The following is a 13,993-nucleotide window of genomic DNA, read 5'->3' as shown; positions in this document are numbered from 1 at the left end:
CTGGTAGTCTGAATTTGCAGTTGTATATTGTATCATGTGGAGTCTGTAGCCTGTCAACGTATCTTGTGCTTTCTATACATCGGCAAATTTGAAGAAATATGTATCCATCAAGCCCTGCGGTCATGGTCACAACGGACCTTTGGCAAATATGCGCCCACCAATAGCTCTGTCAAGAGAACTACTATATTATAAGCACTGTTTATAACCAGTCTTATGCATCAGGAAGTAGAGAGGTGTTCCTGTATGTCTGAGTCAGTGCAGAAATATCATCAACTGAGAAGTGTTTGGGATCTTTCAGCACTGAACAATGTGATCTTAGGGATCAAAGATATATATAAGTAGTTATAAGCTATTACCTATGTGTACATGGATGACAGAGGCTTGTTGATTCCCGACAATCGACCACACAAAACATAAACCCAGGCAGAAGAGGAGCCGCCACAAATTGCCTTATCAAGGTGGTCCTCTCTCTTATGTGATGCTTTCGGGGTCCTGTTCACTTTAGGGGGTTGCCGTCGCGCGTTTTCTGGCCGTTGGCCCCTTGATTACTTAGGATCAGTTTTTCATCAGGCAAAAACATGCTAGCCCTGCTGCACCTTTCTTTTGACAACACAGTATACCAATACATCAGTGTGATATACACTGAGGGCAATGACAGATATATCAGGTCGCGGGACATCGAACTGGTGGGAGAACATGTTCCTACAATGTGCTGAGAGACCCTTTGTTGTGCACAGAACATTCTAAGAAGATGATCTACCCTCTCCTAGATGTACATTCTACCCTCCTCTTTGTATCCAATTATGGTCCCTAGGGCATTGCCCGTATGTTGGACCTTACATACAGTGTGCTACAATTGATGCTGCGTGACGCGGGATGGAGCCTGCAACAATGCGTAGCTCCCCCCGGCTGGGTGAGCTCGAGGAGCTCGCGGGAGACCTTTGTTAGAAGTATAACGGTGGTGGCGGAGTGAGATGATGTTCAAAAGAAAAGAAGGAACAGTGGCAGGTATCCCGGCCCAGCACATCAAAAAGCCCCTGTGAGGAAGAAGCTACTGAGCTCCTACTAGTAAGTTGAACCACTTGCACCCTCCTGTATCATCCACTTCTGGGGACACACCAGGACCCTACACAAGTTTCTGAGAAAATCTGTGCCGAAGAGAGGGTATGGGAGCCGTTGTAAGATATTGGGCCTACACTGTAAGTTTATGCCGATTCCTGCAACTCCTGACCAGGTCATCAAGTGTAATATCACCTATTAGGATCAATAATATGTGGTATGGACTGGCAATATACGATATTCGATCACTAGGCACCAATGTACCCCATGTACACTCTTTCGGCACCCAGCATCATACTGCATCAACTGAGCGTTGCTGGTCCCGAGAGTTTACCTTATACTGGAGACTAAGCTTAAGACAGCGCCAAACCCTGGTACGACCGATCGGTCTTTGCCCGCAGTGAGGCTGGATCCAAGCCTTGCGCATGCAGTCCGTCAGACTCAAGTTCGCCAGCAATACCCCGGATTCGTGCTGTTACAGTTCGCATCCAGTGACAATCGGAGATCATGTATATTATGAGAACGTGCAAGCAGAATCGCAATCTTCTACAAATACATCATGAAAAATGCCCAAATAACACCCATCCACGAAGCACGAGGGGAAACACGGGAACGAGACGATACAATGGATATCGTACTAGTACAAGGCGGAGATTGCTGCGACCGAGACCGAGACGAGAACGAGCCAATGATGACGCTGGACCATGGGATAGACGGAATCAGGTGAGCTTGCGTGGACGAGAGCGAAAATTTTCTCAACAACGATAGATGGAACAGGAACGAGATGTCAGAGAAATGGTAAGACGGCCATGATGCGACTGAACATAGATGTCAGGCATATAGTCAACCCTCTTTTGTGAACATTTTACTCACAAGCAAAGAGATAAATTAGTAGCCAGTACCGCCACTGTAGCCGCCGTAGCCGCCCTGCGCGTAGCCACCTTGCTGGCCGTAGCCTTCTTGGCCGTACCCGCCTTCACCTGAATCATTAGCACTGATACTCCAGGTCAGCATAGACGAAAAATACCAACCTGATTGACCACCGTAGCCACCCTGGCCACCATAGCCTCCCTGTCCGCCGTAGCCGCCACGGCCGTAGCCTCCACTTCCACCTCCACCTCCGTAGCCGCCACGACTTCCCCCACCGTAGCCTGAAATCAGAGTTGACTAATGTCACGTAGTATGACTAAAACAGGAAGGCTGACCAGCACCGCCTCCTCCACCACCACCGCTGCGCGGGTTGGCAAGGTTCACTTTGATTCTCCTGCCATCGAGCTCCTGCTCATTGAGACCACTGATGGCGGACTCCGCCTCAGTTGTGGAACTGTAGGTCACGAAACCAAAGCCACGAGAACGACCCGTTTCACGGTCACGCATCACGATCGACTAAGTCAGTCATCAGCGAACAGTCATTATAACGACATCGATGAGATGTCGTCTAGATGATAAGCAATCGCGTACATCCAGAATCTGGCCGTAGTCAGCGAAGACCTGAGCAACAAGCACGTTAAGGACCAGACACGAGCAAGGACACTTCATAATCAGACTGACTGAACGGAGCGAATCATCGGTCGTGTTCCAACTCAGGTTGCTACATGGGGACATTAATCTATCAGTCACGCTCCCCTACTACTACCAGAGCAGGGAAGCGCCCGGGACAGCAGACACAGGCACAAAACTGACCCAACGTAAACTTTTGCGGACATGATGGTAGCTTTCAATAAAGTAGGACCGAGATACTCTTATACAAGGACCCGAACGACACAAGCAGAACGCAGAACCGAAACGCTGAGACACGGGCGATGTGGGGAGAAGAGAGGGATGAGGGGCAGCCCGGCGCTGAACCGAGACCTTCTTATAGCCTGGGCATGTTGGAGCTCCGATCTAAAAAGATGATCTGCTCCCCGAATAGCGGCAACTTCCCTCGGGCCCAGGCTCACCCAATTCATATTTGTGGAGCATCATGCCGCGATTCCAGCCCAATACGGCAGTGCCTGTTGCGAAAGTACTGGCGGGGTGAAACCTGTACAGTAAGCGGCAGTGGGACCGACTTGGCGATAGGCTATTTGCAGAACCACAGACTCCATGGGTACAAGACGGGGAATTGATGATACAGGAAATGCTAACATGATGTGCAACGACAAATATGCTGTGAGAGTGGACCAAAGCATGCGCAGAAAAAAGTTCATTACTACAATAAGGGACGAGAATCGTAGCAGAGTCATGCGGAGTCGTGAAAGAGTAGAAATCGTGGGCCGGCATCCTCAGAAAATGGTCTTCCTCTTCTTCTCCTTCTTCTGGGCTTTGCCCTTACCGCTCTCGCTCTGGATACTGGGAGAGGGACTATCGCCGCTACCGGTAGCGACATGTGCTTCATCTTTGGGAGTTTGAGCGGGAGACGACTGCTCGCGCCTCAGGCCGGGGATAATAGAACCGGTTGAACCCTGACGGCGAGAAATAGAAATCCTCCTCGCCAGTCTCTGGAAGTTCTGAGATGAGATGCGCTTGCGCTTTGGTTCAGCGTCAGGATCAGGGGTGCCTGATCGGGACGGCGGGGAGCCAACAGTAGGGACGAAAGTGACACCAGGACTCTGCGCAGCACTACCTTCTGCTACAGACGGAGTCTGCTGGGAGGCGGTCTCATCCGAAGTAGGGAATGCGACGGGAGCTGGACCCTTGCTAGCTGGGAATTCGAAGGCCGCGGGGCGGCTCGTGTCATCAGGGACTGCGACATCACTGGTAGCCTCGACGACGTTCGCAGAAGTAGCCGCAGCATCTGATGCGTCCGCCACAGCGATAGCCTCTTGTTCCTCTTTGGGTTCAATGTGATCCCCCTGGTCCTCTATTGTCGCGTGAACCTCGGCGGATGCTTCCGCAGCAGGTTCAGATGCCTCAACATCGGCGACATTGGTAGCCGGAATATCTTCAGCTACGACCTCGGACTTCGAAGGTTCTTCTTGACCATCGACGCTGTACCCAGCGACCGCCTCTTTCGTGGATCCTATTGTGACGTTGTCTTCAGTGCCCGAAACTTGGTCAGCCCACATGGAAGCAAAAACGCCTCCATGAGCGAGCAGTTCGCTGTGGGTTCCGTGTTCCACGATCTGGCCATCCTTAAGAACCAGGATACTATGGGACTGTCAGCCAGACTATACTTTATTTGATAGAAAGGACGTACAGATCGGCCGAAGCAATGGTCTTATTTTGGGTGGGAAATTCGGGCTCGTATTAGCTCCCATGATCATGTAAAGCTTATAACTTTACTTACCGATAAGCGGTGAGCGATAGACAGCGATGAACGTCCTTGAACCAAATTCTGCAGAGCTTTCTGTATATCTTTCTCGGTGGAAGTATCCAGAGCGCTAAGGAGAGATTAGTCAACAACAATGCCACATGCGTGCATGCAGCGCACCTTGTCGCCTCATCCAGAAGAAGGATAGGAGGATTCTTCAAGAGAGTCCTGGCTATAGCAACCCGTTGCTTCTCTATACAAATGAAGAGTGAGAATCGGTGAAGGCTGCGCAAACATATTAACCCTTACCGCCGCCGCTAAGCCGTACACCGCGTTCGCCAACTTTGGTCTCGTACCCGTCTGGGAAAGACATGATCCTTTCGTGCATCTGCGCAGACCTCGCAGCCGCCTCAATTTCTTCCATGGACGCTCCCATTTTGCCGTACCTGATAATAGATATTTAGAGTCGAGCGGCGCAGCATTCCTGACGCAGGCATACCCAATGTTATACGCAATGGTGTCATTGAACAAAACAGAGTCTTGAGGTACGACACCGATAGCCTTGCGTAGACTCGACTGGGTGACATCCCGGATGTCTTGGCCGTCTATGAGAATTCTTCCTTCGCCGTCTTTGAGGTCGTAGAATCTGTATAGGAGACGAAGAACGGTCGATTTGCCCGATCCGGATTCCCCAACCAAAGCAACGGAAGAGCCTCTGGGGACCTTGAAGGAAACTCCGTTGAGTGCAGTAGTCCGGCCATCGTATGAGAAATTGACATTGTCTGCTCCAAGGTAAGTTATACAGACTCCTTGTCAGAGACGAATGCTTACCGAATTCGATTTCCCCACCAGTAACAATCAGGTCAGGAGCGTTCGGCTTGTCGTTCACGTCAACAGGCTCGTTCAATAGCCGGAGCAAACGCTCGGCATCAACTAGAGATTGGTTTACGGAGCGGTAGATGTAACCAAGGCTGTTCAAAGGGCCGTAAAGCTGGACTCGCAAACGTTAGTCTTTTGAACCCCACACACTCAGCTAGCACAGCGTACTTGTCCCAGATATGTGATGAAAATGATGAAGTCGCTGGGGTACAACTCGCCTCTTGTCACGTGGAGAGCCACGATTAAGGCGCCGACGAGGAGACCAGAGGTCTAGCGATAATTCAGCCATTCCTGCTCTCAATCTCGGAACTAGGGCAAGACTCACAATGAGCAAGTTCTGCACCAGATTCAAGAGATTCAGCGATGCTAAACAAAGCTCGATGAGACACTGCAGAGCAAATGATACTGACTGATCTAACATACCGATGACCTTGAACTCAAGGGCCTGGTATTGACGAATAGCCTCTCGGTAGCGTTGGCCTTCATGCTGCTCGCCATTGAAATACTTGACTGTCTCGTAGTTGAGCAGACAGTCAGTATGGATCCCACGGGTTACCTGCGATGCATATCTTAAACATCCGTGTTAGGCAGTCTGTTATTTTCATACGCACGATATCCCGTTCATTCATTTGTCTCCGTAACTTCGTGCGCCACCTTGTCAGAACGACACTGGCCACGACTGATAAGGATGCAGTAAGTATCGGACGCGCAAATACCACTCACAAGCGCCTGTGGAATACGCACCGTACAAGAACATTACGATGAAGATGACCACGGCCAGGCTCCATTCGAATTTCCAGATGAAGATCCCCAGTGCGATAATCAGATCAAAGAAAGTAGGAAAGATGTTGAACAGAAGTAGCTATCGTGTTTGACTCTCAGCTCGAGCAAGCGTGGGATCGCGCTAAAGCAGCGTACCTCAAATGTACGGTTAATGGCAGATCCACGGTCGAGAATACGCAACACCTCGCCCGTCTTGCGGCGCGTGTGGAATGCAAGTGAGAGGTTCAGCAGATGGTCGAAGGACAATTGCGACATCTCTATCGAATGCACGATAAATAGAGATCTGATAGTCGTGAGACGAGATACTCACCCCGATCTGAGTACTGCATAACTGGCGCCCACAGGACCTATAATAACATATTAGAATGATATACAGCGTGTCCAGGATGGAGTTTGGCCGTACATCACGCAGAGCAGCCAAACCGCCGCTTCCTTGCAGGAACCTCAAGCCGACATACGCAAAGAGATAGGGCCAGGGGGATCCCTTGCCGCTCTCGAATACGTGTAACAAGGATCCCAGTATCAAAGGCAGTGCCGCGTTGACGAAGCGGCCTACAATGATCAGCAGGAGGCAAAGTGTCTGCGGGGAACATGAGTAAGAGGAATCTCCCAAGACAAACTGTACACCCACGGCCAGCAACTGCAAAGCAAAACTCTTGGTAGGCCACAGGTACGGAGTGATACGCCCCAGTCGTTTCCAAATTTCTCGCCAGGACGGGTCCAAGTTGACGTCCTGCTTCTCGCCGGCATCAGACTAGCGAGTGTGATGTCAGAAAAATCAGTAGACACAAATATGGCTCGCAAGACATGCCTTTACTGTAGGAAGTTGGACATCCGAGCGAGCAGGCGTGTTCGTACGAGTAGTAGGCCCAGAGCTAGCCGTGATCGAGCGACCACTGCGGAAAGTGCCATACTGGCTAGTCTTGGCTGTAACTGGAGACAAACCAGTAGATGTGGTAGCACCTTCTTCGGCAGACAGAAGCAAAGACGACGAATCCGGGGCAGCAGTATGGACTGTTTCGCCGAATGAAACAGGCGTATATACAACTCGGGGATAGACGAGCGCGAAGAGTAAAGGAACTAAGAATAAAACCCGGAGGGCAGGGAACACCAGATGCAGAAGAGCGGGAAGGTTGATTTTAAGTGGAAGTTCAGGAATTTTGGGAACTGGAAGAGTCGAGATGAGAAGTTGTGCCTTGTGCTTCACAAATCGAACTTACCATCTTTGTACAGCCTCACAGAAAGGCCGAACAGAACCACCTGGGCGATGTCCAAGAGAAGTGCGACTGCAATGGCAAGTTTCACCCTCTTCAATGACCAGACATCAACACCCTTGACGTCCTTCCATGCGCCCAGTGCTGCCAGACCACCAAACGCGACAAGACCAATGACAGCTCCGATTTCTATGCCAGTGTTCTGGGGCCATATTTTGTTGAGAAGTGCGTAAACGGCGAAAGTAAGTCCATCAAGGAAGAAAGTGAGTGCAGAGAGAGACAGAAGTGATAGAATAGCACCACGGCGGGGCACGCGGGTAGCTACGACGACAGACGTGATCTCCGAGGGGGATCGAGGAGGTGCAGGGCGCGTTGGTATGAGTGCGAGCGTGGCCAGGAGCACCAAAGCCGGTGAAACGACTCGAACAACATATAAAGCCTCAGTAAGGGATACATAAGAGGCGACCGCTGCCGCGGTCAACGTCGTCGCCATCGTCGTCGCCGACGTCGGGGAAGATTAGATGAAGGTCGTAAAGGGTCGTGGCGAGATGCAGAGGGCTCAGCGAACTATCGAGCGCCTTTATCCGGAAACGCTCGCCGAACACGAGTTCTTGGATCGGTTTTCACGTTTTCTGTCTTTATGCCACCAATCAGACTGCTCCCGCTACGCTTCTTATGAACTTTCTTGATTGCATCTTCCGTCGATAAGCTCGCTAAATGATACCTCACGTATACAGCAGATTGGCTGCGTATGTTGCATAGACATTGCAAGGGCTGTAAGGCCTTCTTGGCAAAGCTCGGAACCAAACTAGGATGAATAACAAGGCTGCACACGACTCCGGTTTTCTGACTGAAAGTAAAAGCGGTTTCGTTTATCATTGCTCGTTTCTGGATCTCCTGACATGCATCGGCCGGAGCTTTGGCGTGGACCACGTTCCTGACGGGAAACGTCGCTCGCCGACTGGAAGGAAGATGAGGCTCAGAACGGACCAACACGAGGCACCCGTCGGTCACTGTACATGTGCGATAGACTGTACCTATACTCATTAGGGACACAAAGCTGCCTAAAGGTGACAGGGCGCACCAGTCAAGGCTGACCATTCAAGCCTTCCAGCACGTCCTCGAGTTTACTTCTGAGGTCTTCGACCCTTGCACCCTGTGACTCCACATCCCCTCGATTTAACACCTTAATCACGGCCCTTGCATCGCGGACGAATTCATACGACTTCTCGACGGATGCTCCGATCTCTGCATCTCCGGCCCTGCTTTCGGCCACATCTGAGGTCTCCCGTGCGAGAGGCTCACTGGAGCTCCTTAGTACTTTGACTAGATCTACCTCCGACGCCCTCAGTAGGGCAAGATCCCGTAGCGTTTCGCTAAGAGGAAGAGGGTTCTTGTCAGGATTGGCAGCCATTTCAGCGGATTGACCCAGGCTAGACGGTGACTTGGAGGGTAATTGAAGGGTGGCAAGCCGTGACAAGATCGTTGTGACGACAGTCACCGACTCCTATACCGTACGGTATGTACGTTCTTAGGGTGAAAACGGAATTACTCTTAACTTTTTTTCGTGAGCTGGAAACGGTTCCAAATTGCATATAGACGCTGCGGGGATGTAGTTGTTCGGCGTCCGTTGACTGGGCACAAATTATTCTTTGTATTAGTATGACCCGATTTCCGTGATGTTACAGTCGCATTGGCACGAATTGCAATACTTGTTGCATTCAACGGCCTATTTGAAAGACTACGAACCTTAGAAGCTTGAAGCCCTTGCTTTGCGCTGTATAGGATGGCACCATGTGCCTGCCACCAACGCGTTTGTGGCGCGTCCATCGCGTTCCTTACGTTAATAATTCGGCTACCGAGTTTTCGCATCGCGATCCGCCGCTTAGGGGAAGCCGCGTTGGGATGCCACTAGTGCTGGCGACGAGCAAATTTTCTCTCTTCCCGCACCCTCTATGCCACCCAGAAGACAGTCACGAACTCATGTCGCGCGAGCTAACAAAACTGTCGATATCGCAGGGCGGACTTTGCCTGTGTCACCTGTGCTCGACACCCTGTTCTACTGGATGGCCGAAAGAGACGAAATCCGGCGGAAGAAGATGGCGGGTCAACAAGCCCCTTGGACGGACGACAATATCATGTCGACCTACCGATTTACCAACGTCTTTCGCGTCTTCGACCGCACGACGCAGTACATCGTGAAGAATGTTATCAACCGAGGCAGCCCAGATTTATACGAGACGTGCTTCCGAGTCATGCTATTTCGGTCGTTCAATAGGATCAGCACCTGGGACCTCCTAGAGTCAGAGCTCGACTTGACCTGGGCGAACTTCAACTTTGGCGCGTATTGTAAAGTCCTGGGCAGGGCTAACGAGGATGGCGTCCCTATATACGGTCACGCGTACATCCTGCCTGCGCCCGCTCTGGGCAAGAAGAGGAACTACGAGAATCACCTCCTGCTGTTGCAGCAAATGTTGAAGGATGGCCTCCCGGACAGCCTGAGCGGTGCGGCGGATTTAGAAGAAGCGTGGAAATTGATAAGCTCGTATATGGGGATGGGTGTATTCCTCAGCTTCCAGTGAGTCTGCTTTAGCCTTCGGGCCGTTCCGCAAAGTCTGAGTTGCGAAGGTTGCTCCTGGACCTCAATATGACCGCGCACTTCAACTTCTCCGAAGACCAGTGGGCGATATGCGGGCCGGGTGCGGCATCGGGCTTGCGTAAAATCTTTGGGTCTCACGTCGCGGGAATCGAGACAGAGGCTATGAAATACCTTCGAGATACCCAGTATGAGCATTGGGCGCGTCTCGGCATTACGGAGCTACCGCGCCTTCATTCGGAGCGCGTGGGCGTGACGCTGGTGGACCTAGAGCATTCGATATGTGAATGCGAAAAGTACTCCAGAGTGAAGCACCCGTCGATTAAAGGCAAGAGGACAGTAATAAAGAGTGTCTACTCTGCCGATGAGCAAACGCTGGAGCTGGTTTTGCCCGAGAAATGGACGCCGCGAGGTGGTACCTCGAGTGCGCCGATATCCCTTGCACACATCCCGGATGGCGAAGCCTTGACTGAGGTTGATGATTCTGAGGTTGATGATTCTGATCCCGAATATGAAGTCTCGCATATTTTGGATGAATCACCATTGCCACAGGGTGGTACAGAGTACCTGGTGCGATGGGTTGGTTACGGGCCTGATGATGACATGTGGTTGTGTCAGAATGCCCTCAGTGGTGCCCCTGATGTGCTCCATGCATGGAAGGCCAAACAGGCCAGGAGGCGAAGGGCATCCAAGAATCCCAAAAGGTATGGTGAGTGGAATTGAGTGAACAGTGTGATTGGGATAAGCAAGGTACGTGAATTGTTTCATAATCAGAGATGATAGTCTAATACATCAATGGCATCAGATGAGCTCAGCTTTCAGTGCTTTGCCAGAATTAGATGCTGGATCCTGCAAGAATTTATATGTTGCATATTAGATATTATCCTTGTTTGTTGCATGGAAGGGCTTTACTAGTATATAGTAGTATTGGATATTAAAACAGGTTGTATATATTTAACATTCTGACAGACATGTGAGCACCACAGTGTAATCATGTTGATTACTATGGTTGCCAAATCTGGCTATATGCCTACCATACAGGGTTGTTGTGGCTGATGTGAGATGCTTCTGGTTTGCGGATGTGAAAGGTTCATGTTCACGTTGTTTGCCTTTGAAGGTGACAATGTTCTCTCTCGGTGCTTTTTCCCCCATCTCTCCTACTCCATTGTATTGCTCTACTGCTCAAGAATAGACTGTGGTCCAAGTTCTACTTGTGTGCTAAGACTCCGACTTGGGCCTCTGGCCAGTGAGGCTTTGGCATTTCACAGCAGCACAACAAGGTAATGGATACCATAGGGAAGTTACTTGGGAGACAGCTCTAAATCCATGCTCTTGAGCAAACAGGCCATAGACCATGTTCCATGTTCCATGTTCCATACACTACAGCTGAAGTCCCATGGAAGGCAAAATATGAAGGAAGTGAAAAGGTTTCATCAATAGACTTTATTTAGCATCTGGACTGTTCTTGTCTGACTTTGACATCTGAGCACCTTGGGAGTTCAGTGACTTGCCAGATGTGCCTTCCCCACTCTTAGATTGCTGTGAAACGGAAGAAAGATTCTTTGGACAACCAGCCTTTACTGCCTGTCTCACAGGCCCGCGAGGGAAGGGCCAGGCCACACGAGGGCATGACCTGCATATTTCAGTGAATTGGGGAAACAAAACCTGGAAGAATCATCACTCACGGATTGTCAAGCTCTGTTACACAGTTATTGCCCCTTGCTACTCCGTGCACTGCATTGGTCAAGCTGGCCAGACAGCAGGCAAGGACCGGTGTTCCACCTCCGGTCATTCATCTTTCACAGCAAGGGTGGGAGAACACTTTCTTAGGATGCTCCGTAGTGGAACATGATACAGACATAAAGAATGAAAGGACAATGTTAATTAAATGTCCCCTGAATTTTGGGGACCATAGTAAATGTCCTGCAGACCTTTCTTTGTTCACTCAGTGGACATTCTTCATGTCCAGGTTATGGTCCAGCAAGGACCATTCTAGGAAAGTGTTCTCCCAACCGGGAAATGTTCCTGGCATGCCCGCCGGCGGGACATTCGTCTCTGCCCGCAGTGCCGTCACGTCAGTGAGTAATCTCGAAGGTGCATTGGAGCCAGACACATCCTCCTGAAACTGCACGGCCATTGGCAGCATACAGCGACTCGCGTCTGAGCACTCTGTGCAGGAACATATCATTAAGTAAATCAGCACTCATGCATTTATATGCCTGAGACATATGGCAGGCTGTGTGCGCAGCAAGAAGCTAGGTCGCCACAAGCGGAACCAAAGACGTTGCGCATGCGGTGTGGCCGTCAAAGCTGTGTCAGACACGTGCCAAGAATCATGGAGTCTGGCGGCCACAAGTTTGGCCACATCAACGGTAGCGAAACTACCGGACGCTTTTCAGTAGTGTAAGGTCGCCTAACAGACATCGTAGTCAACCGAAGACACCGTAACTGAAGATGTATTTTCATAGTCCGTAATATAATTCCGAGTGCCGATACATTCAGTGGACTATTTCATTGTCCGTACAACGTCCTATGGCGCGTATCTGGACACGCCACTCAAGGTAAGAAATAGTGCGTTATTTTACACCATTGGTGGGCTTGGTGGGCTTGGGTTTGGGCTGGGGTTTGGGCTGGGGTTTGGGCTTCCCCGACGTGGTGGTATTTGTCGGTCCCCTTGGCTTGTACAGTCCTTTCCTAGGGGGCTGCGCCATACTATGCAACAGAATTGTTACACGACATCGCTGAGATATGCGACGACACTCACCTGGCAGGGGCGGTAGATGCGGTTTGAACTTTTACGGACACGGAGTCATACGTCTCCGGAGCCATGGCAAAGTGATGACTAAGACCACCTTCAGTTATGCAGAACCTCACCCTGGAAGAACAATCATACCTCTGATTAGAAGCCCTGTCAAATCGGGCATGACAAGATATGAGTATAGTTAGCACTCCACTGACCCGAAGGACGTACCGCGCCAATAGGTTGTTGGGGAAATCTTTGGTCCCCTCCTTCCCGACACGTCCATTTGGAAGCATCCTAGTTGACGGTTTGGGATTGGGAGCTGGACAAACAATTGAGCTATACTACGCACGGCTTGACTTCGACATGGACAGCGGTGCCACTAGGAAGTGTCCTGCCGAATCCGTCAGCTGGGTTATGTCGCATTGCGTCCGAACGTACCCATTCGTATCAGTGGCATACTGCCCAATTTTCTCGCTGGACGGCCTATGTTAATGGCAGTTGGGGTCGACAATCTTGATGTTCGCCACGTACTGTTTCATAATAGAGCTCGTAGTGTTTTCCGTAACTGCGACTGCGTTCTGTACAGTAGACATTGCTCGAGTTTCTGGAGAAATCAGGTCGTACACTGGTGTGGTCGAGAGGTGAATTGCGCTATTGTGCTTCGCTAGCCAGACGGACAGGCTTTTATGCCTTGGCCTGAAGCAGGACAGAGCGCGTCAATCATGAAGTCGCACATAAGAACGCAGAAGATTTCTGGTGTTCATATCGTTGTCTGTGCGTTCTGCGTTCTGTTGTGCATGGCCTCCAAGACCTCCTTACGGGAGGTGATCCAGCAACTCCACTTCATTAGACCAGTCCAATACTCCGATCCGGTAAGCGCTGTTGCTTACGGATGTCACGAAGCTAATGGGTCCCGGTGTTGAAGTCACGCACGCGATGCAGTGAACTCTGATCAGGCGGGGAAGGAACAGGCACTCTGTTCTGTGATACGACTAAGACGATCGATATACAGTAGGCCACAACGTACCCGCGCCGGCACCGCCTCATCAGTTCTGAAGTGTCCGAAAATTTCCAGTATTGTGGGCACATGCAACTCGTGCTCGAGTAGGGGTGCCTCGGAGCCGCGCTCGCCAAGGATCAGGTCCGAGATCGTCAGAGTCTTGTTGAACCTCTCGACCTAGGTCGTCCGTCAACCAGTATTTCTAATATTAGAAGTGGCTTCTCGGTACCGGGTACCTCACTGAACAGGCTTGCATCAATAGAGTGAGAGCAATACCTCTGAAAATACGGAAGTGACAGTGAAGCCATTGGTTGTGGTCTTTGTTTTCTTTTATTTTTGTCGTCCACAGTTTGTCCCTGAATGCGTCCCTCTTCTGTACGTTCGCCACAGCTATCCAATGTTCATCGCCTACGCTGGAGGCCTGAAACCAGCAAAAAAGGAGGATACAAACCACACCTTGGCGTCGGACCGACGTCAGGGGAAAAAA

General features: G+C 50.7%; 5 protein-coding genes across 5 annotated transcripts; 1 reads left to right on the top strand and 4 right to left on the bottom strand.

Annotated features, from left to right (window-relative positions):
• Positions 1–1,493: 1,493 nt before the first annotated feature.
• Positions 1,494–2,882, bottom strand: GLOTRDRAFT_115408 (RNA-binding domain-containing protein). The gene is made up of 7 exons (XM_007866386.1): positions 2,743–2,882; positions 2,611–2,650; positions 2,521–2,550; positions 2,265–2,445; positions 2,091–2,210; positions 1,933–2,039; positions 1,494–1,877 (listed from the first exon to the last, which is right to left on the bottom strand). The coding sequence occupies exons 1-6, from the start codon at positions 2,763–2,765 to the stop codon at positions 1,948–1,950; spliced, it is 486 nt and encodes a 161-aa protein (XP_007864577.1). The 5' UTR covers positions 2,766–2,882; the 3' UTR covers positions 1,494–1,877; positions 1,933–1,947.
• A 213-nt stretch (positions 2,883–3,095) lies between these two features.
• Positions 3,096–7,709, bottom strand: GLOTRDRAFT_120643 (uncharacterized protein). Its single transcript, XM_007866385.1, has 18 exons — positions 7,174–7,709; positions 6,765–7,120; positions 6,585–6,707; positions 6,357–6,533; positions 6,264–6,300; positions 6,089–6,210; positions 5,915–6,032; positions 5,782–5,849; positions 5,594–5,726; positions 5,496–5,536; positions 5,339–5,440; positions 5,123–5,282; positions 4,791–5,073; positions 4,601–4,737; positions 4,472–4,544; positions 4,328–4,421; positions 4,238–4,257; positions 3,096–4,188 (listed from the first exon to the last, which is right to left on the bottom strand). The coding sequence occupies exons 1-18, from the start codon at positions 7,658–7,660 to the stop codon at positions 3,324–3,326; spliced, it is 3,396 nt and encodes a 1,131-aa protein (XP_007864576.1). The 5' UTR covers positions 7,661–7,709; the 3' UTR covers positions 3,096–3,323.
• A 229-nt stretch (positions 7,710–7,938) lies between these two features.
• Positions 7,939–8,618, bottom strand: GLOTRDRAFT_120642 (uncharacterized protein). The gene is made up of 2 exons (XM_007866384.1): positions 8,252–8,618; positions 7,939–8,198 (listed from the first exon to the last, which is right to left on the bottom strand). The coding sequence occupies exon 1, from the start codon at positions 8,579–8,581 to the stop codon at positions 8,255–8,257; it is 327 nt and encodes a 108-aa protein (XP_007864575.1). The 5' UTR covers positions 8,582–8,618; the 3' UTR covers positions 7,939–8,198; positions 8,252–8,254.
• A 510-nt stretch (positions 8,619–9,128) lies between these two features.
• On the top strand, positions 9,129–10,033 carry GLOTRDRAFT_12858 (uncharacterized protein; the record flags this gene model as incomplete). The annotated part of the gene is made up of 2 exons (XM_007865665.1): positions 9,129–9,745; positions 9,796–10,033. Coding segments are annotated over 2 exons (855 nt in total), but the record flags the coding sequence as incomplete, so codon positions are not given.
• Positions 10,034–12,339: 2,306 nt separating this feature from the next.
• GLOTRDRAFT_92501 (uncharacterized protein) lies at positions 12,340–13,099 on the bottom strand (the record flags this gene model as incomplete). Its single annotated transcript, XM_007866383.1, has 7 exons — positions 12,340–12,475; positions 12,528–12,605; positions 12,657–12,671; positions 12,735–12,800; positions 12,856–12,897; positions 12,945–12,989; positions 13,038–13,099. 7 exons carry the CDS (start codon positions 13,097–13,099, stop codon positions 12,340–12,342), a joined length of 444 nt encoding a protein of 147 aa, XP_007864574.1.
• Between the last annotated feature and the right edge of the window lie 894 nt (positions 13,100–13,993).

This window comes from Gloeophyllum trabeum (genome assembly GCF_000344685.1).
Source record: "Gloeophyllum trabeum ATCC 11539 unplaced genomic scaffold GLOTRscaffold_00004, whole genome shotgun sequence".
Lineage (NCBI taxonomy): Eukaryota > Fungi > Basidiomycota > Agaricomycetes > Gloeophyllales > Gloeophyllaceae > Gloeophyllum > Gloeophyllum trabeum.
Note: the sequence above shows the minus strand (reverse complement) of the source record. Positions and strands in the feature narration are given on the sequence as shown.